Raw genomic sequence first — 24622 nt, 5'->3', positions numbered from 1 at the left:
TATTAGCAGTAGATTTCCCAAGGTATTGAGAGTGAATAAAGAAGGTGAAAATGATGGCAGGGTGTTGGGGAGAGGAAACTGGAGAGACACATTTGCTTTATTCATATCTGCATTGTTTGAAATTGTTCTCATAAACATGTATTTTTATAATATTTTATATAAAAAGGCATAAAAAAATCTTTGTATCAGAAATGAATCTCTTTGTGTGTCTGGTGGTTTGAAGCTCTGTTCTACAAAGAAACATGTCAATCAGCAAATAGTGCAAATGACAAGTATTCCTCCACCTGAAGAAACTCCATAAAAAAAGTATAATATAAATTGTCTCACACCTGTAAATATCAGCTGTCACATGTCACAGATTATAGGAAGAAATAAAAATGAAATCCAAAGCTGCTGTAGATGGAAATCATTACATCTAGTTTGAGTGGGCTGATACTAACAGCAGAAGGGAAATGTATACAGGTGAAAAAAAAAGATGCCGATAGTATGCAAATGTTTTCATAATAATATGAGAAAGATCTGCTGCTCTATTATGATACTTAGCATCTTAGATACTGATTGCCGTCCTTATACCTTCCTTATAAAGCATTCCATCCCAACACAGAGGAGAATAATTTCCCTGGAAATGAATCCGTTAACTAATGAACACATTTGTACTGAGAACTTCAAGTGTGCACGCTCTGGATACGGGTCGGGGAGGGGAGCACAAGGATGAATGAGAGCCAAGCACTGCTTCGTGGAGCTTATAAACTACTGGGGAGCTAAGGCGCTACACTGGCTCTGGAGTACAATGGAGACTGTAGTAAGCACACAAATGCATAAACTGAACTAGGACTTCAGAATAGAGTGGTTGGAGGGTCCCGCCAAGGACAAGTGTTTTGTTTTCTATTTTGTTTCATCTTAGAATAGGAAAAAATCTGACCATCATTATAAGCAGAGGGGAAAGAGTATGGAGAGGTGACAATGAGGTAAGAGAAAGGAGGTGATTAATAGGAGGTAACCCAGGGAGAAGCCTAAAGGGAGCCCAGGGGGCAAGAACTGCCAGGAGAAGGAAAGATATTACACAAAATATGTAAAAGAAAGAAGAGGGCCTGAGTAGTAAGGAAGAGATGCTCTGAGGTGACGGAAGAGCAAATCGGAGGAGTCCTCAGAACAGCTCTGACTTTCTCTGTCGAGCGGGAAGTTACAGTATTGACAGAATGAGAGGCTTGGTAGGCTTGAGGGCTGTGGTAAGTCTTGGAACAGCCTCTGTGAAGAGTATATGTCAACCAGGGATTAGAACTTTTAGGTAAATACCTTGTAGGTCAGTTGCAGGATTGTAGGGTAGTTCTATTTTTAACTTTTTGAGGAACCTCCATATTGTTTTCCAGAGTGGCTGCGCCAGTTTGCGTTCTCACCAACAGTGCAAGAGGGTTCCTCTTTCACTGCATCCTTGCCAACATCTGTTGTTTCTTGTGTTGTGGATTTTAGCCATTCTGATGGTTGTGAGATAATATCTCACTGTAGTTTTGATTTGTATTTTCCTGATGATCAGTGATGGTGAGCATGTTTTCGTGTGTCTGTTGGCCATCTGTATGTCTTCTTTGGAAAAATGTCTATTCATGTCTTCTGCCCATTTTTTAAAGCACCGGGTGGTATATGGAAGTAAGGAATCACTACATTGTACACCTGTCGCTAGTATTACACTGTAGGTTAATTAACTTGAATTTAAATAAAAGCTTTTTAAAAAAATAAGTCAACCAGGGAGGGTTAACAGGGTTGTGGAGCATCACTGAGGTCCCAGCTGAGGTGGAGTGCATTAATCTTTAATGAAACTAATAAAAAGAAAACTTTTGTATTACTTTCTCTGGCAATGTGGTAGCTAGGCATAGAGGCATGGAAATTCAGCTTGGCCAGAGGGCATGTTTTGTAGAAATCAAATGACTCAAATTGAAAGCCGTGTATGAAAACTTATTGGAAATTAGTCAAATAGTTGCATCATTTCAGATTTCACTTTGTCAATATGTTTCTTTCCCCTTAAATTTTATAGTTAAATCAGATAACTATATTTTCATAAAGAAATGGGAACAGTATCCTGTACTTCAAATGTTAACCAACCAAGTAATACCATTAAAATTTCTAAAGTTTCTAGCTCATAGTTGCTTCTCATACATTATGTATTTTTAGGCTGGAAAAACTAATAACCTCCTTTTTGGAAGACCAAGATCCGGAGAGTAGACTAGAGGTTGGCACTGATATGCGTAAAATTCATCACTGTTTCCATTATTTAAAGGTAAATTTAAACATTTCCTCTAGTAGAAGCCATTGTCTGCCATGTTGAAACTGCAATACAGTTTGCTAGTTGACCAACTCTTACAACCCTGAAAAGGTTAAGATCCAGCTTCTCATGTCCTGAATGGCATGATCTTCAAACAAAGCTGGGCTTATTGAACTTCTTCAGAGGTCATATCTTGCCTGCCAGTGAATAACTTGTAGTTATTTTTCCAGGAATCTCTACCTTGTACACGGAATAATTCCATGTTCAAGAACCATTTCTTTTCAAGATACATCAAGAAAGTTGTGTCCTGCATTTTCCCCAGCAGATTAGATTTATCCATATAAACCCTCAGTTTTTCTCTACCTTATGTTTTACCCTTTCATGATGACACAGTGGGAATATCATTAACCTTTATTTCTACCTCACTTGTGATTTGGCATTCTTCACTATGATGATAAGCATTTGTTGTGAGTCTTCTATGGGCCAAGCCCCGGGAAAGCAAAATTGAATAAGAAAGGTCACAAAGAGGACATCTATGGAAAGAATAATTATAACACATCATAAGTGCTATTGTTTAAAGTGTAAATCAAATGGTATGGGGTTAAGGAGAAGGAGAAAGAAGTTCAAGAGGAGATAATGTTTGAGTAAGAATTTCCAAGTTTAGGGAAGGAGAGAGATGATAGCAGAGAAGATGAAGGGGAGGGGAGAGAGGCAGGGAGAAGAAGACACATGGAGCTAAGGCAGCTGCATTGGCAGAGACAAGGAGGCAAGAAAGGACGTTCATGCCTGGTTTGTGCAAAGACTCGTCAAAGGGGAAAAGGGTCCAAGAAACTAAGAAATTTGGAAAAGACAGGATGCCTGGGGGGCTCAGTCATTTGAGCGGCCGACTTTGGCTCAGGTCATGACCTCACTGTATGGGTTTGGTCCCCATGTCAGGCTCTGTGCTGGTAGCTCAGAGCCTGGATCCTGCTTCGGATTCTGTGTCTCCCTCTCTTTCTGCCCCTTTCCCACTCACGCTCTGTCTCTCTCTGTGTCTCAAAACTGAATAAAAGTTAAAAAAAAAAAAAAAAAAAGAAGAGATACGGACTCTAAGCTCTTATTTCGTCTTACAGAAACTATTGAATGACAAGAAGATCCATGGAAAAAGCACAGTCTCTTCGGAAATCAAAGATCAAGACTGCCAAGAACCATTAAAAGAGGAAGAGTATAAAAAGCTACGAGACCTTCTACAGCAGAGGGATAATGAAATCAGTATCCTTTCTGAAGTGATTAGGAACTTACCCTCTACTGGCTTACAAGAGGAAGTGAGCACAATTTCATGTCTTCCCCTGGCCACATCACCTAGGTCCCCGCCCTGCTTCCGGTTCACACTGCTTCTTTTCATTTAGAAGAGGTCCCTTCCACAAACAAAATGTAGTGGCTAGTGAAAAACACAGTCGTTATAAAAGAAAAAAAAAATTACTTTGTTTTTAGCCAGATACATTTACATTATGGGGGAATATTTCAGTTTATTGAAAAGTGTGGTCTTTTTCACACCATCTCTTAACATTAAATTTTGTAGAAAATATATATTTTTGGACTATTCTGCTGTGTTCTTTCTGTTACAGTTCTGAGCCAAAAAGTTAGCGGGTTATCTTTAGCTAACTGACCGGACGCTGGGCTGACCACAGCCTCACCATGGCCCAGAATTTGTGGCTGGTGTGTGGGCGAAACTCAAATGGTGGCTGAAAACTGACAAATGGTATTTAGCTTATGAAGAGCAGAGATTGATTTAAATGTAACTTTTTATTTAAAAGCCAGATCTACTGCTTCGGGTTCTACTTACAGATGTTCCCAAATTTGGAAGTGAGTGAAGAGTGTTCAAGATAGAAACCTTTTTGGCTCTAGGAGGCAGTGTGTTTGGGGTCTGAGAGCAGGGAGCTGCCTCCAGTGGGACTGGGTGGGTGGTTACCTCTGAAGAGCCCCTGTTGGGTGGGTTAGACCTCAGGTCTCCGCAGCATTTCTTTGGTATTGTTTCTTGTCTTATCTTTCAAGCTTCTCGTACAAGATTTGACATTGTCGGTACATTTGCAGACTTGAAACATGCATAAGAAGTTATTTTGGTCAGTTCTTACAGACAGGTGTTTTTGTTTGTTCGTTTTTAAAAAGCACCAACGGGTCTTTTAGCTTCAGTCAATGTGAAAAATGCGTGAAAAGAACATACATGAAGGACATCCACTAATAAAGAGGTAAAAGCAGACCACATACAAGGTAGGCACACTGCCTGATTGACCTCAGTCTCTACTTTGAGCCGAGTATTAGCAGACCCCGTATGCCTGATCCAAGTGAGTTTTAGCTCCTTTATCAGCCAGCTAGCAGCAGTAGGGTCAGCCATGTATTACTCTGCTACACGAGGCCTTGTCTGTGAGTGCTGCCCACAGTCTCACCCTGCATTCCTTTTCTTCCCTCTTACCCTGTCCATCTCCAGGGATGCTCCCAGCCCAGGGCTCAGCCTCAGCCCCAGTCCCAGTCTGAGCTCTGCTTCTTTTCCTAGCTTTGATTGTCTTTGGGATCTGCTCCCGCTAAACACTCCCGATCAATTCTTAATCCCCCTCTGGGCTTCTGAATGTGTGTGCCCATAGGAGGGGTGAGCCAGGGACAGCCAGGGAACAGTCTGGGCTTACACATGTATGTTTACTTAGACAAGAGAGTGACAGAGAGACTTACCTCATCTCCCTGACTGACTGCCAAATCCAGGTACCACTGCTCGTGTGGGGCTGCCCTCGGTCTTTGTTGACCAAGAACAACCTGAGCAGGGTCTCCTCCTTGTGAGACTCATAGTCAGAGTGTTGGCATGTAGGAGTCATGGTGAAAAGATCGGTGAACCTGAAGTTCACACCTGGATTGACATCCTGTCTCTTCATGCATTCGCTCTACAGCTATTCAGCAAAACTCTTTCCTACCCCTCAGTAGTAGGACCGTGAAGCCTGTCCTGCCAACCTCACAGTGGTGGCCAAAGCGGGTAAGGTGAGTGACTAGCAGGTGCTTTGAGCACTGTGGTGTTACATGGTGGGAGGTGGGACTCTGTACACGGTGGGCAAATTCAGAAGGAAAAACAGCAGCTCAGATTTACTCATCACAAAGCTTATACTTATCAAACGGCTAATGACCAAGAAAGGCTGCTGAAATTTCAAAGCTTCTCATAGCCAGGTTGGAGGATATTTTCATATCCTGTCTGTAGAACCACCAAGGTGAAGACTGACAGGAGGAATGAGAAAGACCTGGTCTGTAGGAAAAACAGGTGGTAATACTTGAGCTCAGCAAAAGACAGTAATGCAACCAAAATGACAGTGAATGACACTGAACATTCTTCTTGGAAAGGGAGAGAAAATGGTGTCATTTCAGTGACATTATCAGTATGAATAAAGTTCAGGCTGCCCTTCACTAAACATGTAACAAACAGCATGTCATTTAGTACCTCGCACAACTAAGGCCCAAGTTCAACGGAATGGGCAGGGGAAGAAGACAAAGGAAAGGTGGGGAAGAAGGAAGGCAGCCAAGAAGATAAATCCGTACTCTGATCTTTATGAAATGTACCTCAGAACACTGTCTGTCTCTGCTTAAATTCTGCCAGGGCCTGCTATACTTAGAATGAACCTCAACTCCTTACTCTGGATCACAGGGCCCTACGTGATTGTGTGTCTGCCAAGCCCCTGATTTCACGTACTATGTCTCTATCCCAAATATGTTAGGCTTTGGTCGTAGTGTCCTTCTTGTTGTTCTAACACCAAGTTTCTCGTCCTTGGCACTATGGAAACTTTGGGCTGTATAAATTCCCTGTTGTGGGGGCTGCTTTGTGCATTGTAGGATGTTTAGAAGCCTCTCTGGCCTCTACCCACTAGGCTTCGGAAACAGCACCTGCCCCCCACTGCAGTATGACAACCAACATTGCTTCCAGACACGGCCAAATGTCCATTGGGTGGTAAAACTGCCAAGGCCCTTCTCCTTAGGGTTTAGCACTAGCCAGTAACTCTGCTGAGATACTCTTCCTCCAGCCACTGCTTCCTGTCATTCAGATCTCAGCCTAAATGTCATTAGAGAAGTCCTTTGTGAGCACCCAATGTAGAGTAGCCACTCAGTCATTCTTGACCTGTTATTTTTTTTAATGTTTATTTATTTTGAGAGAGAGAGAGCAAGCACGAGTGGAGGAGGGGCAGAGAGAGAGGGAGAGAGAATCCCAAGCAGGCTGCACACTGTCAGCCCGGAGCCCAATGCAGGGGCTCCATCCCACAAACCATGAGGTCGTGACCTGAGCTGAAATCAAGAGTTGGTCGCTTAACCAACTGAGCCACCTTTTTAAAATTAGTTATCCAGCCCTTTCATTCTCTAATGTTTGGTTCATGTGCATGAAATCTGTCTTTCCCCAGTAGGACATCTGCTTTGTGAGAGCAAGAAGCCAATATACCCTTTCATTGTTCATCCCTGTGCCTACAACAGTGCTTGGCACATAGTACAACTCCACTGAATACCATTGAATGAGTGAGTGACTGGATGTTGCCACTGCAGCGTGTGAACCAGTGGAAGCCCCTGATGCTCTTGGTAATCAATTCCATATGAGAAGGAGTGGAAGATGTGGGCAGATCCCTGTTCTTCTCTGCTAGGACAAGGCCCAGATACCACCTCTGGTAAGGACATGGTTTTTTGAGGCAAAGAAGAAGCCATATCAAGGACTGTGAGAGAAAAAGTGATTGCACTTCCAGAAATCTCCCAAGAAGTTGGAGTCAAAGCTGAGGAGGAAAATGGAGTCTGAGCAGGCGTCTGAGCAGCAGTCTTCTCTCCCCACCACATCCATATTTCCTCACTCCTATTTTAGTGAAGCCACCTGAGGTTCTCAAATGGTGGCCGAGATTCTTCAGAGTTCTCAGCATCTTGAGCCCGAAAGAACAGCAAAGTGGGGTGGAATGCAGTGATGTTATCATCAGTGCACCTAGTATATTGAAATGGCCTGCAAGAGGGGCATTTTAAAGTAATGTATCTGTAATAAGAATTCATCTCTTTTCAGTTGCATTTGGGACCAAGATTTAGGGATTTTTTTACGTGACTTCAAGTCTCATTTGAATCTATGCTATGCAAACATGTGTTGAATGTGGGGGTGCTCTGGCCACAAGAACTGATTTGGCTGGTCTGCCAGCTGGGCGGACTCTGGTGTTCTCCCTCTTTGCTCCTGCTGCCTCCTGAGCAGTTTCCTGGATTCAGGTCTTACTTACTCACAGATACATGCATAGCTCCACTGCCTGCTCCTACTAAGTGTTCATTTCTTATAAACCCTTTCATAAAAATTTTAAGTCTTTATATTTTAAACACCTTGGGATTGCTAATTTTTCATATAATGATGCCATATTGACTAGCTTCCTAAACTGTCTGTAACTGGATAAATGACTTCAGGAAGTTGAAGTCTTCCTTTAGTGGTCTCTTTACCATGTGAAAAATAGCAAATATTATTTGGAACATTAACCTCAATTGAGACATTAGTGGTTTCTTTTAGTGTTTATTTATATTTGAGAGAGAGAGAGAGAAAGAGACAGAGGGTGAGAGGGGGAGGGGCAGAGAGAGAGAGGGAGACACAAAATCCGAAGTCGTTTCCAGGCTCTGAGTTGTCAGCACAGAACCCCTACATAGGGTTCAGACCCACAAGTGGTGAGATCACGACCTGAGGCAAAGTCAGATGCTTAACCGACTGAGCCACCCAGGTGTCCCAGAAACAGTGTTTTGATCATTGCAATTTAGCATGAGTCACTAAATCCTTAATCAAGTTTCAGATATTCTGGTCAATATGCTAAAGAAGGAAAAGAAGAAAGCTCAGGATGCTCTCCACTCATCTGGCATGGATAGAAGTGAATGTGGACACTCACAGAGTTCACCTTTTCCACCTGGGAACCCAGAAGGTCTGAGGACTTTGCCATCCTCAGCTCCCACACAGGTCCAGGACGTCAACACTTTTGGGTACAGATCCAGTTTGCTCCACAGAAAAACAGGTCAGTTATATTTATTTATAAATATAAATTATATTATGTTAAATACAGAGAACCTAGGCTTAAATGAGAAAACATAGGCTATCATAAATTATATGTCTACAGAAAAATAAACATGGAAACGGTTATAATTTTATCATGCTGTTCTTCATCATTGTAATTCAATGGCTGTTATTATCACTAATATTTCTAGAGGTTTTAAAGTTGTACCAGCAGCAGCTTCAGCAGCAATAACAAAAATTCCCAGGTTAAGTTTATCCTCAAAAGGGAAACAAAAAACAAAAAACAATCCTGGCATTCCTCATTCTCCATAATGGAATTCAGCATACCATTTTTTAGTTTTAAATATGCAAAGGTGAAGAAATGACAACTTATTTGTTAGAATTATTTTTTATAACTATCACAACTCTTAAATTAAATACTAGTTTCCAAAATTGATGACTGAACTTAAAATACGAGGTATGAATTATCACAGAGTTCAGAGGCAGAAATAGATGGGTCCAAGGCAACAGGAGAAAAGTTAACATTAGAGAAAGGAGCACAACCTTTCCTCCACAGGAGGGAAAGAATAAGGACAGATGTTTCATTGCCAATGTGATGACACAGTATTTGTTTCTAAATCTGAATAAGCTCTTTGTAGCAAAATAATTTAACAATATTATTACAGTCTGCCTTAATGGACAATAAACAAACAAAACTTTGTCAGATAGGATTTCGCACAGTTGGATTGACAAGGAGGCACTTCTCCCAACTTGTAGTTTTTGGTTGGTATGTCAGGCTTTCTTTAAAAATATTTTTTAATGTTTATTTATTTTTGAGAGAGAGAGAGACAGAGCACAAGTGGTGGGGGTGGACGGTGGGGCATGGGCAGAGGGAGACACAGATTCCGAAGCAGGCTCCAAGTCCAAACTGTCAGCACAGAGCCCGATGCGAGGCTCAAACCCACAAACCATGAGATCATGACCTCAACCGAAGTCAGACACTTAACCGACTGAGCCACCCAGGTGCCCATGATTGGTATGTCAATTCTACAACTACAGAACCATGCTAGAGGCCCAGGCTGGTTTGTGCTATTTTCTCTTTCTATTAGACCAGTAGAGTGCAATGTCCCGTTATGTGATTGATGTCTTTCTCTTGAAAACATTGAGAAATCTGAAACATGGAACATACCAGAACAAAGGGGTGAAAAGCTTCCCCTTTTGGCAATATAGTTTGAAAATCTCTCTATAGGAGTGCCTGGGTGGCTCAGTCAGTCAAGCATATGACTTCGGCTCAGGTCATGATCTCAGTTTGTGAGTTCGAGCCCCCCGTTGGGCTCTGTGCTGACAGCTCAGAGCCTGGAGTGTATTTCGGATTCTGTGTCCCCCTCTCTCTCTGCTCATACCCTGCTTGTGCTCTCTGTCTCTCTCTCAAAAAATAAACATTAAAAAAAAATTAGAAAAAAAAAACACAAGAAAATCTCTGTATAAATGTTTGTTGGGATGGGCGACCTGATATGCATGGTTTTCTAAAGGATTTAGCTTGTTAATTATGAGAGTATGGCACTCATTAAGAAGGACACATTTTATTTAATAAAGACAAGATCAAGAAGCCTGGAAATATACTTTGTGATATTATATCCCTTGTCTCTTAATTCTAAATCTCCTTGCTTTGAGTATTTATTTAACAACATAGTAGAATAAATTAAAAATCAAAGGAAATCAAAAATGCTATTTTTACCATTTATCATGGTAAATGGCAGGAGGCAAAGAAAGCAGTTATTCCTCTCTGTGAATGTTTTCCATACAGCATTCCTATACTCTGCTATTGGTAACAGCTGGTTCAAAAAAAAGGAGGACCTCTGCATTGGTGACTTCATTAGTTCATCCATCAATTTATTCATTCCTTTATGCATTCAACGTATATTTATTGACTACACACTTTGTTCTAGGTACTGTGACAATTATTACTATTATGACTATAGCTTACACAGCCCTATATATATGTCAGGTACTCTTCACAGTTGTCTGCTTGAATTAACTCATCTAATCCTTATTCTATAGGTTCTTGTTTTAGCCCCATATTATACAAGAACATACAAGGACAAACCCAACCTCTGATCTCAGAGCACTTAGAAACTGGCAGAGAGGAGAGCTTTGAACAATTATAAAAGTGCACCTCTGTATTACTGATGGCGCACATACCAGGGAACCCTGCCTCAAGTTAAGATCAGAAAGATCCAACAGGGGGCATTGGGTGGGAGTGTGGCTGGAAGGAATATCGCAGGCAAAAGGAATTATTTAAATAGCTTTCAGGGCCTTTGTGGCGGAAAGGAGCATTTTGGAAAGTGAAAAGGTCAGGATGGTTGGGATGTGGGGAGTTGAAAAGCTAGGAAGACAGATTGAGTATCCTGTGCAGAACAGATTGCATGACTAATTAGAAGGCCATTATGGTATAGTAGTCTAGGCCAGAGGATGGAAATAATGAGAGAGAGATGAGGGAATCAGAAGCATTTAGGAGGGAGAGTAGGCAGGGCTTGGTGACTAATGGAGGTAGCAGGTAATGGTGAAGATGGCCCCCAGCTCTGTGGGTGGCTTGTGAGGCTCTTCATGGAGGTAAGGAACAGTGCTCCCCCTGGCCGTGACACAGTTGGCATTGTCGGTTATAGAGAACAGAGCTTGGCATCTCTGCTGACATGGAAGGTCATGGTCAGTACGAATGTTAGAACTCCATGCTTATGGACTGTTCACTGGCCTTCTCCAAAGACACACACCATTATGCCTGTGCAGAAATGGCCTCAGATATCACTGCCCCACCCTCGCAGTGTGCCCGACCTTTTCTGTTTCTATTTTCTCTTGCCCACACCATCTCCCTTCTCATAATTCTTCTTCCCCACAGCATCTCATAATCTCTCTCCTAACTCATAATTATAGTCAACTTTTTCAGTAACCCTTCTCTTCCCTTGATACTACTATCAAGACAGACTAGTTTTGTTTGGAGAATGAATTAAGTTTGCTTGAATAGAAAATCACTGAAAAATAATGGAAATTGTTTGTAAAGTCCAAGTACAAATGAGGTAAAAGAGTTTTGGAGAAAAGCCTTATAGTTTAAAGAGTTTTTGAGTTGTTTTAACTGTCATTGGATATAGCTCTAGCAATAACTTTAAATAGGAGTAGGTTCACAAATGGATTGATAATGATCTAACCATTTGGAAGAGGGACTGATGGGAGATTGATTTTATTTTTTTGGCAAAACTACAGATAGGATGAAAATTGCTGTGGATGAATCCATGCTGCACAGCAACAGGTAATGGGATAGTTTGTTATAATATTTAAGATCCTAGGAGCTGATTAGGCTTTTATTATTGCATTATTTTATACAAGAACTTGTGTAAACCAAGCCAAGTACAAAAAATTAATAAGCATGTGGTTTCGGAAGGATTTCGGCCCTATGTAGGTATGGTCAATTTCTATTAACCATCCTTTGGACTGCTTTTAATGCAGAAAGCAAGTAGATTTGACATCCTCCACTCGGAGACCATTGTCTCCCCTCTGATGACCTTCCCCCTTGTTGCTTTCACCCCCACTTCATGCCGAAAATGACTTCTTTCAAATTTCTTGAGCTAAGAGAAAATGAAACCAAACTCATGATTCACTAGAGAGCCCTACACAGTCATTGTGCAAGCAGCCTGCCAAGGCAGAGGAAGGAAGGTTAGGGGCTTTGGGGCTTCTTGTTTTTTTGGAAGTTAAATGTCTGTTTTGGTTTCATTGAAGTAATGAGAGGGATTGTTCAGCCCCACATTTTGAAAAGAGTCATATGGTTCTCTTTAAAATAGCAGGAGTTTGATACTTTGGTTTTCTTGTTTGGTTTTGGGGGTTTGTTGTTTTTGTTGTTGTTTATTTTTTTCGTGCTCTGACTGTGTGTTCCAGAGGGTCACCTGGAACCAGTGTTCCAAAAGCCCCTGATGACTCACCACATCCTTTCACTGAGATGCTAACAGAACCCACTCATCACAGGTGATGTCACCGGCATTTTAAAAGGTGAACTGAAAGCCAAAGCCACAGCCTGGAGGCTCCAGGCTCTTTTCTCATACTCCACTATTCTCATAGTGGGAATTTATTGAATCCCCACTATGTGCACAGAAGGTCCAAAGTTATAGGGGGCACCAGCGGAAACTGAGAAATGGTCTCTACCTCTGGGAGCTCACGTTTAAATAGCGGAGTCTGGCTTGGCACCCAAAAAGCAGAGAATGAAATAACAGGTGCTATAGCAGGAGCTAGAAGAAACACCATGGGAAGTCAAAGGAGAAGGCAGGGACCTTTACAAATAGATTGGGAAAAGCATTACAAAACAAGTGACACAGAAGTTAGGTCTCAAAGGATCAGTAGATTTTGGATAAAGATGGAGGGAAGAACATTCTATTACATTCCAGGTTTAAAGAATATTATGAGTAAAGGCTTGGGAACAGGAAAGCAAGTAAAAATATGTAGAGTTGGCAGGGGTACTTGTTTAGCTAGGGCCCTGGAGAGGTACAGGAAGTCCGAAGAAACAAGGCTAGAAAAATGAGTGGGAAGTTGTTGGGATGGCTGCTTCAGAGGGAGGGGGTAGAGGAATAGATGGGAACATCCCCTTTTAACTTTATATGCTTTCATGTTGTTTTAATTTCTCACATTTAATTTCTTACCCATGTTACGAAAACCCTTGAATACCAAGCTGGGGAATTTTCTTCATCTGGTTGCAGGGAACCAACAAAACAGAGGGGGGATGGTGATAGTTGTGCTCTGGGAAGGCATTTGTGGAAAAAATCTTTAGTGTTTTGAAGACGAGATGCCTGGAGACATGGTAAATGGTTGAGGAAATAGAATAGTCTGAGTTCGGAGTGATGGAAACAAAGAGGCAAAGAGCATGAAGAGATATAACAGAGGGAGCCTACAGCAGTTCTCCATGGCATAAACAACTCTGGTTCTTCTCCCTCTTATTGGTTTTCCCAGTTCTTCTGGCACTGAGAATGCAGGTACAGGCATCGACAGGAGGACAGGGCAGCCGGTGCTTCTCTGGCATGCTGCTTCAAACCTGGAGTCTGTTCCTTGAGTTTGCTCTACTCATGCTCAAAGGATTGCTCTCTGGACCAAAAGCTACGGTTACAAAGGTTTAATATACCCAAGTCATCCATTAAGTTGAAGAGCTCAAAGAGAAATCCATAGAGCAAAACTCACCCATAAAACCAGAGAAAAAGTATAGAGATTAGGTTTCCTAAGATCCTCTCCAACTTGCTTTGTAGTAAGCCTCAGGCACAAATGTTCACCTCTTTTCAAACCTCTCATGATCCATCTTAGCCTCTCTTATGGAACTGACCATGCTTTCATCCTTGCATTTCCCTATAAATTCAATTAAAGAGACAGTGAGTAAATGGATCATTGCCTTCTCTGTAGCTCCATGGCCATTCTCACTTCCGCAGGGCAGAGTAGTGAGGCTACTCCGAACACTACCTCTGAGAAATGCATCTTTGTAACCCTCCTATTCGAAGGGTCCATAGATTAGATGAAATGAATAAATGATGCTCAAAAAAGAGAAAGGGGAGAGAGAGAAGTTGACAACAGACTCTGCTTTAGGTTTAAAATCAAGCCTTACCCCCATTTCCATTTGTTTTATCTGATAATCTTTATGATTCCACCACTAAGGTCTTCAAACCTAAGAAGTGAACAAACAAGTAGAAGCCAATGTGTTTTCTAAAGGAAGGCAGTGTGGCGCTGGCTGGGACTCAACTTCTGACGTTTGTTGGATTCAGCAGACACCCATGAGCTCCCATGTGCCTCTATCTATCTATCTATCTATCTATCTATCTATCTATCTATCCATCTATCCATCCACCCATCCATCCATCCATCCATCCATCCATCCATCCATCTTAGAAGTTATCATCTATGAGCTTCTCAGGAATTTTTAATCTAGTCAGGGAGCTAAGTAGGTAGCTAGAGCTGTCTTTTAGCATAATGAGAATGCTGAACAAAGGGGCCTAGATACTTGAGGATTCCACCAAAACTGTAGCCTAGTCAATCACCAATTCCATATTCTTTGGGGAAACAGTATGGTCAGGAAGGGGAGCACAGATTCTGAATATGGGGTGGATTCAAAAAACTAGAGGTATCAAAGAGGCAGTGTCCTATTGCCTATGGACATTAAAAATTGCTGAGTTAGATGTATAAAGGAAGACCATGACCCTGGTACCCAAGTACTCAGTGAAAAATGACAAAAGCAGAAGACTGCTGATGACAGTGAGGAGGACAGGGTAGAAGATACAGCCAGGTGGAATGAACCTGAATGAATAAAAGGTTTGCCTATGTTGTATTGTTTGCTTATGTCTTTATTTTCAGCAGCATGAATGGGTATTGTTCCAGAATCACGGAGACAAGACAGGTAAAATTATGGCCAACAACCTCATTTCCCTACCTCGTTGTAGGAAGAATCTTATTCTGAAATAATGCTATTTTTTTCACCTGAAGTTCAGGGTGAAAGGCTATATTTTTATTCTGTTATGTTCGTAAAGTAGATGGGATATTGTCTGCTCAAGAAAATTGATTCTTCTAATAGGAGGGATATCCTCAAATCTCCTTCAAAACTTGCTGGGAGAAGGCACAGCACTCAGGTCTGGTAGAGGACACTAACCAAACAATCACGGAAAACCAGTTGCCCAAAGTGATATACTTACATGTGACAGAAAGTTAGCAATAGTTCTGGGCGTGGGAACCCTTTCTTTTGGCTTTAGGTTAAAGGATCCCAAATATGAAGATTGTGTCAGAACACAGGTAATTAATTTTCATTTTATTAAACTTTGCATTCAAAATTAATTTTTCAGTTGATTATTTGGAGCTCAGGTTTCATTCTCTCGTATATGGGTAGATTAGGTTTCCTGGAAAGCAAAGTCTCAGCCAGGTGTTTATTCAGGAGGGCCCTTGGAACCAACAGTTGTGGAAGTGAGAGGAAGGGTGTAGGACTTGGCAGAGGGAGAGACTGAGCTGTGACGCAGTCGTGGCAGAGGCCTCAGGGGCTCTGAAGCTGAGCAGGCCTGTCAGAGTTGTCCCAAGTTGAGGCAACAGAACAGGGCCTTTCTACCTTTATGACGATTGTTGGATACAGGCCTGCCCCTGAAAGAGGGGTGGCTTTATTTATTTAAACAATTTTTTTTTCAACGTTTATTTATTTTTGGGACAGAGAGAGACAGAGCATGAACGGGGGAGGGGCAGAGAGAGAGGGAGACACAGAATCGGAAACAGGCTCCAGGCTCTGAGCCATCAGCCCAGAGCCTGACGCGGGGCTCGAACTCCCGGACCGCGAGATCGTGACCTGGCTGAAGTCGGACGCTTAACCGACTGCGCAACCCAGGCACTGGGTGGCTTTAAATGAGGCAGTTTTCTTGAGCTGAGAAAATTCCAAAGAGGGTTGATAACTGAGGACTTGCTGCTAATGTACTCTTAGCAGCTGGAGGAATAAGTCCTTCATTCTTCTTTTTAACCCTAAATTTTATTTTTGTCACCCCCAACCCCCCACCTCTGGTAACCATCAATCTATTCTCTGTATCTATGGGTTTTTTTTTTTTTTAGATCCCACATATAAGAGCAATCCTACAGTATTTGTCTTTCTCTGTCTGAATTATGTCATTTAGCATAATGCCCTTGAAGCCTATCCATATTATCACAAGTAGCAAGATTTAATTCTTTTTCATGACTGAATAATATTATCTATATCTATATCTATATCTATATCTATATCTATATCTATATGTCTATGTATCTGTGTCTACATCTATATCTATAAAAGTATCACATTTTCTTTATCCATTCATAATCAATGGACACAAGGTAATTTCCATATGTTGGCATTGTAAATGATGCTGCAATGAACATGGGGATGCTTTTCAAGTTAGTGTTTTCCTTTTCTTTTGATCAATACCTGGAAGTAGAATTGCTGGGCCCTATGGTAGTTCTATTTTTAGTTTTTTGAGGAACCTCTATACTATTTTCCACAGTGACTACAGCAATTTACATTGACACCAACAGTGCACAAGGGGTCCCCTTTCTCCACAGTCTTGCCAACGCTTGTTACTTCTTTTTTTTTAATAGCTATTCTCACAAATGTAAGGGGATATCTCATTGTGCTTTTGATTTGCATTTCCCTAATGATTAAAGATGTCAAGCGTCTTTTCATGTGTCTGTTGGCCCTCTGTGTGTCTTCCTTGGAAAAATGTCTATTCACATATCCCCAAAGGCAAGGGAATTAAAAGCAAAAATGAACTACTGGGACCTTATGAAGATAAAAAGCTTCTACACAGCAAAGGAAACAACCAACAAAACTAAAAGGCAACCAACGGAATGGGAAAAGATATTTGCAAATGACATATCGGACAAAGGACTAGTATCCAAAATCTATAAAGAGCTCACCAAACTCCACATCCGAAAAACAAATAACCCAGTGAAGAAATGGGCAGAAAGCATGAATAGACAGTTCTCTAAAGAAGACATCTGGATGGCCAACAGGCACATGAAAAGATCCTCAACGTCACTCCTCATCAGGGAAATACAAATCAAAACCACACTCAGGTATCACCTCACGCCAGTCAGAGTGGCCAAAAGGAACAAATCAGGAGACTATAGATGCTGGAGAGGATGTGGAGAAACGGGAACCCTCTTGTACTGTTGGTGGGAATGCAAATTGGTGCAGCCGCTCTGGAAAGCAGTGTGGAGGTTCCTCAGAAAATTAAAAATAGACCTACCCTATGACCCAGCAATAGCACTGCTAGGAATTTACCCAAGGGATACAGGAGTACTGATGCATAGGGACACTTGTACCCCAATGTTTATAGCAGCACTCTCAACAATAGCCAAATTATGGAAAGAGCCTACATGTCCATCAACTGATGAATGGATAAAAAAATTGTGGTTTATATACACAATGGAGTACTACGTGGCAATGAGAAAGAATGAAATATGGCCCTTTGTAGCAACGTGGATGGAACTGGAGAGTGTGATGCTAAGTGAAATAAGCCATACAGAGAAAGACAGATACCATATGGTTTCACTCTTATGTGGATCCTGAGAAACTTAAGAGAGACCCATGGGGGAGGGGAAGGAAAAAAAAAAAGAGGTTAGAGTGGGAGAGAGCCAAAGCATAAGAGACTCTTAAAAAGTGAGAACAAACTAAGGGTTGATGGGGGGTGGGAGGGAGAAGAGGGTGGGTGATGGGTAGTGAGGAGGGCACCTTTTGGGATGAGCACTGGATGTTGTAAGGAAACCAATTTGAAAATAAATTTCATATATTAAAAAAAAAAGAAAGAAAAATGTCTATTCAGATCTTCTGCCCATTATTTAAAAAAAATTTTTTTAACATGTATCTATTTTTTGAGAGACAGAGAGAGACAAAGTTCGAGTGGGGGAGGGGCAGAGAGAAGGAAACAGAATCCAAAGCAGGCTGCAGGCCCTGAGCTGTCAGCACAGAGCCCGACGTGGGGCTCGAACCCACAAACCGCGAGATCATGACCTGAGCCAAAGTTGGATGCTTAACCGACTGAGCCACCCAGGAGCCCTACTTCTACCCATTATAAATCAGATTGTTGGGGGTTTTTTGTTGTTTTTTGTTTTTTGCTTTGCTTTGATTTGCTATGCTTTTAAGTTGTGTGGGTTCTTTATATTTTGGATATTAGCCCCTTGTCAGATATTTGATTTGCAAATATCTTCTCCCATTCAGTAGTTTGCCTTTTCATTTTGTCGATGGTTTCTTTTACTGTGCATAAAAAACTATATCACACCTTTCAGTATGATGTAGTCCCACATGTTTATTTTTGCTTTTGGTGTCAGATTCAAAAACTCTTACCACCTTTGTTTTCTTCTAAGAGTTTTATGATTTCAGGTCTTATGTTAAAATCTTTAATCCATTTTGAGTTAGTTTTTGTGTACATTGTAAGATAGTGATCCAATTCATTCTATTGCATGTGACTGTCCAGTTTTCCCAGCACCATTTGTTGAAGAAACTGCCCTTTCTCCATTGCATATTCTTCCCTCCTTTGTCATAAATTAATTGTCAATGTATGTGTAAGTTTAGTTTTGGGATCTTTATTCTGTTCCATTGATCTATGTGTCTGTTTTTATGCCAATGCCAATTGTTTTAATTATTATAGCTTTGTAATATAGTGTGAAATTAGGGAGCACAGTGCCTCCAGTTTTGTTTTCCTTTCTTAAGATTGCTTTGGCTATTTTCGGGCTGTGTATGTGTGCGTGCGTGCGCACGTGTGTGCACGCATGCAGTTCCATACAAATCTTATGTCTATCTGTGTATTGCTTTGAACATACCCATTGGAATTTTGATGGGAATTGCATTGAATCTGTAGATTGCTTTGAGTAGTATGGACATTTTAAACAATACTGATTCTTTCAGTCCATGAACACAGAATATCTTCAGTTTTCTATATATAAATCTTTCGCCTCCTTGGTTAAATTTGTTTCTAGATATTTTATTCTTGGAGTCCTTTATCCTTGAAGGGTTATCTGGATGGCACATCATAGTATCCACCACAGGTGATAAGTTTTCCAGGATGTCCAAAATACCAGTGCAGTGCTTACCTTAGCTGAATTATGTAACTTACAACTCATAATGTCACTCTATGGTAATATGACCCATAAAGCTGAATAAATATAGGAATTATGTGATCGAATCACTATTTTTAGCATTGTTTTCTTGATGAAATATATTCTGCATTCCAACTCGGGATGTCAAGAACACATGCCCTTGCACTCTGGCAACGGAAGAACAGAAGCATTCTCTCTCTCTCTCTCTCTCTCTCTCTCTCTCTCTCGCACGCGCGCACACACACACACACACACACACACACGCATATCCATGCAGAGTCTTGCCCAGGCTTTGGCAATAAAACATTACTTTTTCACCAATTGTTTATTCGCTTTATAGAACACATGAAGTACTGTGCTATTCTAGATGATGTGGAAAATATAGGATATTCTACTAGAGAGACTCTGGGAAGCATGAAAGACTATTCTTAGCTGCAGGAGCAGTGACTCTTATTGATTCATTTAAAAAGCACTGAATTGAATCTATGTACTGACTGTTATGCTAGGTGACTGAGACCCAGTACTTACGGAAGCAGTTATGATCTAGAAGAGGACCTATAGTGGACATGCACAGAGAGTGCCATGGGACATGGATGGGGAATGGTCAACTCCTGGGTAGGTTTAGGAAAACTTGCGTGCAAGAAGTGGTACTTGAACAGAATCTTCAAAGAGTAATCAAATTTACGTCTGACCAGATAAATAGATGAAGGAAGCAAAAGACAGAGCACCTAGGAAACTTCTCAAGCAATAGCATGGAGATGTGGAACGTGGAATTTTTGTGATGTTTCAAGTCTTCGGTTTGGCTGGACTATAGCATTTGTGTGGATTGGATAGTATTTCCCAAGAAATAAAGCTAAAGAGGGCCAGACTCATGAGAAGCCTAAAAGCCATGCTTCCTAATTTAGAACTTAATTTTCCTAGCAATTAGGAGCCATTATAACTTTTTAATAGGAGAGTAACATGGTCGGATTTCTGGTAAAGAAAGATCACTGATAAGCAATGTGCCGAGTAACCAGGGACCTGGGGGGGGGAGGTAGAATGGATGCTATAGTACTAGTCAAGGTCAGAAATTATGAGAGCTTGGATAAATGAGCCACAGTCAGGATTGAAAAGATTAGAAATATGTTAGGGGTAACTAGGAAGGAGAACTGATTGCAACTGGTTAGGATGGGTGGGGGGTGAGTTGACAATCTGGGATGACTCCCAGGTTAGCAAGACTGAATCCATGAAGAGAAGCAAGTCTGGAAGGAGAGTGTATTGGTGTAATTATGGATATACTGAGAATGAATATGATATTGGTGTCTAAGCTAGTAAATATATAGCTTTGGGGCTCAAGGCAAGGGGTTAATTAGGGACAATGATCACTGACTTATAGCTGTGAGTGGATTAGGTGGTCCAGTGAAATGGGTAGCAAGGGAAAAGAGGGAAGAAGGACCAGAGGCAGAATGCTTAGGCTCCCCAATATTAGTGGGGTGATCTGGGGCAGAAGGGCCAGCAAAACAGAGCTGTGAAAGGCAAGAGAGAGTCAAGAGTAAGATCTCAGAAGCCCTGCTAGAAGTTGTGTTTTGAGGAGATGGATGCGATTAACAGTATTGGAAGTTGCGGAGTGGTCAGCTTAGGTGAGAATTGCGGAGTCTATCAGATTTGGATGGGAAGTGAACAGTGACTTTTGCCAAAGCAATTTTAAAGAGTGAGGGAGCAGAAAGCTCACTGTACCAGATTGAAGAGTGGGAGGAGAGGAAGTGAGGCAGAAATAGTCACAGAGATCATGGGAGGTTAAAGAATTTCGAGGCTAGTGTTGTTAAATGGAGTTTCTTTGTGGGTGTTGAAGTCATTAGGATATTGGCAGGAAATGGGGCAAAAAGGAAAATTGTGAGCCAGGAGCCCAAATCTGCTTAGGTAGCTGGGTGGTTTGTTCACTCCTTGAACCAATATATACTTTAAGTTACAGCGTTAGAGAGAGTGGGTAGCAGAACCAAAGGGCACAAATCTCAAAGGAGGAAAGGTTTGGGCCTTGATGTTAAAAACGGTGATATTGAAATGGTACTGGTGACTCCGAAGAAAACCACAATGACCCTGGCCCTTCTAGTATTTGCATATAGGAGAGTGAACATCCTCCACTTGAGAGGGCTCCAGATAAGTCAGTATCCTTGAAGGAAAAGTCAGATTTCAGTGAAGAGAAAGAGCTGAAGGGGGTGTTCCAATAAAAATGTTGAGCATGTGGGAGAGCTTAATTAACAGCGAATGTGGGGTCCAGAGAGCAGTGTAGGACAGGTTCTCAGGGAGGCCAGCAGTGGAAGGAGGAGTGGGTAGAATGACATGGCAATAGGGCAAGGAAGTAAAGAATAATATGTGAGATGACAGTTGCCTGCAGGGGCTTGCATTTTGTGGGTGGCCAAAGATGATAGGGATAGAAGTCATGGTAGGATTGATTATCCTTGAGGCTACAGGCCTGGTAAGTGTGGCACATTCAGTCTCTTACTGGCTTTTAAATGATATGCTTCTGATGATTTCCTTTGACATGAACTCTCCCTAGATGATGTTTTGGAATGAGAGTGGGGGGAAAGGTCAACCGGCTTCTGGAATGTTCCACTTGCAGTGAAATCACAGGACCCTGTGAGCTTGGGACAAAGGTACAGCATGGAAAAGCTCAAAAAGGGTGCTGGAAAATCTTGGGTAGAGTTTTCCTCACATTGTGGGGAGCAGTTTGTATGTCTCCCACATGCTTTTCTCTTGACAGGGTCCTAGTTGATTCTAACAGTAGCAGCCGCTCTCCTAGTGATGGGGACACTTGCATCAGTGGTAGTAGTTTTGTGGCTTTGTAGATATGGGTCATTACTAAGTCAGATACTTAGAATTTTGGTATTGCGTTTCCTAAATTGTAAGCTCCTATGTAAGTCTTCAGTGTTCAGAGGCCTCCTCAGAGCCCCCTCTGGAGGTAACATAGAGACACTAAAGCAAGAGAAATAGAATTGAATCAAGGAGATTTTTTTTTTTTCTGGTCTTCTTGATTTGGGTCAAGAACAGAGCTGAGAATCTTTAAACCTCCTATATGACAAGTTTAACTCTGTCATTTCCCCCTGGCCATCATATAATCAGATTTCACCCTGCGATGAGAGACAATAATTGCACTGAGTTATAGCATTTGCCTTCACCCTGGAGTTTGGGAATCCATCAGCACTTCCTTTTTCAAATATGATATTCTGGGATTTATACCAACAAAGATGAAAATAGTTTCCGTCACTGTGTTCAATTGGGACTATATTTTGGAAGGATGATAGATGAACTCTGACTTTATTTGTAGCATAAGACATGATCTTTGCACAACGTCTATCAGTTGCTGTGACAATCCAAGCCAGAATTTACCATTCTGCTTCTACTGCAGTTAAGTTCAGCTGGTTATGTCATTGAAATTACCATAACCAGTATATATGTTGGGGGGTGGATTGGGCGGGACTGAAAAAGGCCACCTGGGAAACAATACGCCTTTCTCCACCGTACACATGTCAAACACACGTCAAGTTTGTCTTTCGATTAGACCCTCCATCATTGTTTGAAAAGCTTTGTGCCACCTGTCACCCTACCTCTTAAGCTCCCTCAGTCGGAAAGCTTTGCTTAGAAATACTAGTTCACTCCCTCTAGCTGCATTTCAGGCTGATCTCTCTTCTCATCTTCTGGTTCCCTTAATTTCTATTATGCTTCCGTGAATCTGTTCAGTTCTTTGCTTTTGGTTATTCTACTTCATTTTGATGAACAGAGATTTCTTGGGAATCCTACAGCAATCTGTTCTCTGAATGTCTTGAGCCTCATAAACTTGTGCTGAGTTGAGCACTGTTCCAAAACTGATAGAAGAGGTGTGCCTCGTGGCTGGGATTACCAGATGTAGAAAATAAAAACAGAAGATAAATCACGCACAACTCTTTAGTATAACTGGGTCCCAAATATTGAACAGAAGCCACTTATACTAGAAAATAAAGTTTGTTGTTTATCTTACATTCAGATTTCACTGGGAAATCTTATATTTTACCTGACAACACTACCCCTGGCCCTTTTCTTTGTTGCGATGGTTCCCTGGTATGAGGGTTCCCAGACAGCCTTTAAGGAACTGCTCCAGAGGAGGAATAGTGGGGACTGTGTGGGTTCATTAGCAGGCAGGGCTGCCGCAGGGCTCTTGTATTGGTGGGGTATGGGGGCGGGGAGGGGAGGAGGTGGGGTTGATCTTCACGCTAGCACCAAACGCTGCAGTTGTTTTGTCCTTTGTCCTACACCTGTCTCTTTCTAGACTGGTGTAATTCCAAGTTTCTGATCCTAGGAGGGGGACAGGAGGGTTACAGTGCACAGCGTTCCTCAAACTTCCACCTCAGAGTGTCCATCAGTATCTCACAGGATGCTTGTGCTCGATAGAACACTGTTTATGGGAAAGCCTGCTGTGCGGTGTCCCCATGAACATGTTCTGCTGCGTGTAGAGTTCAGCCAGTGCTACTGTGTCCAGCTATTTATATCTGTTTTATCGTCAGTGATCAGTACTGGCTCAAACCATGGCTTGATAAACTGCATCTTGTTGTGTGTTCCTAGAGCCCAGTCACTTGTATACGGTTATTTTTGGAAATAAGTTTTGTAACCAATACTTTCATTAATAATGTAGATCATTCTATTGGAGGTTTTTCAGATGTCCACACATACTCTGAACCTGGTTTCCTCAAGCTGACAGACCAAAGTAGAACTATTATATATAGTACTTTCTTCCACTGAAGTACTCCCCACTCTAATTTGACCAATTATACATTCAGGATAGCCTATGGATATTTATGAACTTCCCAAGGCAGCTAGACTTAGACGCTTCCGGAGCTCAGTTCTGTGTATGATGTCATATGCCTTCGTGAAGTTGGCAGATACAATAAGAGATATTAACATTCAACTCTATACTTTTCCCATCTTTACTGCATGATGAAAATCAGCTCAACGTTACCCTGAGTTTTTAGATGGTGGGTTCCCCTCTCCAGCTGTGCTGTTGAGAAGTGTTTAGAAATCTCTTCTTAGGAGTTTTATTTCTCTAGAAGCTCAACATTTACCTTTGGGTGGCTTGAGTGAAACTTTGAAACATATGGATGACTTCACCCACAAGAGTTTAATGGGAATCAGACAATGGCTATTCCAAGAAGTGCCATGTAGCAGTGGGCTGGCCCTTTAGGTCTCATTACTAAATGTGATCAAATTGAGTATTCGATTCGATCGAATTGAGCACCATCTGGATTTTGAATGTATGCATGGTTATCTTTTTCTTTCACTAGAAATTTATATTAGTGATCACAAGCAAGTGCCTGGCATATTCCTTTTACAAGACTGTAGTATAGTGCCTCATATTTCAAGTCCTATGTTGCTCATTCTCCCATATTGCAGTGAAACAGTGAGATATGTCACCTTAGAATTTTACAGTCCACTGATATGAGAGAGAGCAATTGAGGCTTTTAAACCATTAGTCTGCAATGCTCATCACTTAACTCAGATAATGCTGGGTGACTAAATCATTTCCATCAGTCACAGCTGTGCCAATATAAGTGTGCACACATGTACTTCCATACACACACACACACACCACATAATCACACAACACCTTGCACATGCACACTCCACACTCACACACAAGACACTTGTGTGCACACCAACCCTTTCGTCTTTTGTGCTTTTCTAGTATATCCCGTCCTTTTCTAGTCTTCTTAGTCTGCACTAAATTAAACAAAAGTCCCACCATACTT

The 24622-nt window shown here is 41.5% G+C and overlaps 1 protein-coding gene across 6 annotated transcripts in view; it reads left to right on the top strand.

Annotated features, from left to right (window-relative positions):
- Positions 1–24622, top strand: part of KIF6 (kinesin family member 6) — a 386490-nt gene that overhangs the window by 176524 nt on the left and 185344 nt on the right. For 5 of the 6 annotated variants that reach the window (XM_019830554.3, XM_006931669.5, XM_045057492.1 and 2 more), the window contains 3 exons: positions 2167–2272; positions 3370–3508; positions 8056–8271. In XM_019830554.3, the coding sequence (XP_019686113.1) occupies positions 2167–2272; positions 3370–3508; positions 8056–8271 (461 nt within the window). Of the gene's footprint in view, positions 1–2166; positions 2273–3369; positions 3509–8055; positions 8272–11507; positions 11554–24622 lie in introns of those variants that run through there. The other variant, XM_045057493.1, reaches the window with a different exon arrangement.

The sequence above is a fragment of the Felis catus genome, chromosome B2 (genome assembly GCF_018350175.1).
Source record: "Felis catus isolate Fca126 chromosome B2, F.catus_Fca126_mat1.0, whole genome shotgun sequence".
In the NCBI taxonomy this organism is placed as follows: Eukaryota; Metazoa; Chordata; class Mammalia; order Carnivora; family Felidae; genus Felis; species Felis catus.
Note: the sequence above shows the minus strand (reverse complement) of the source record. Positions and strands in the feature narration are given on the sequence as shown.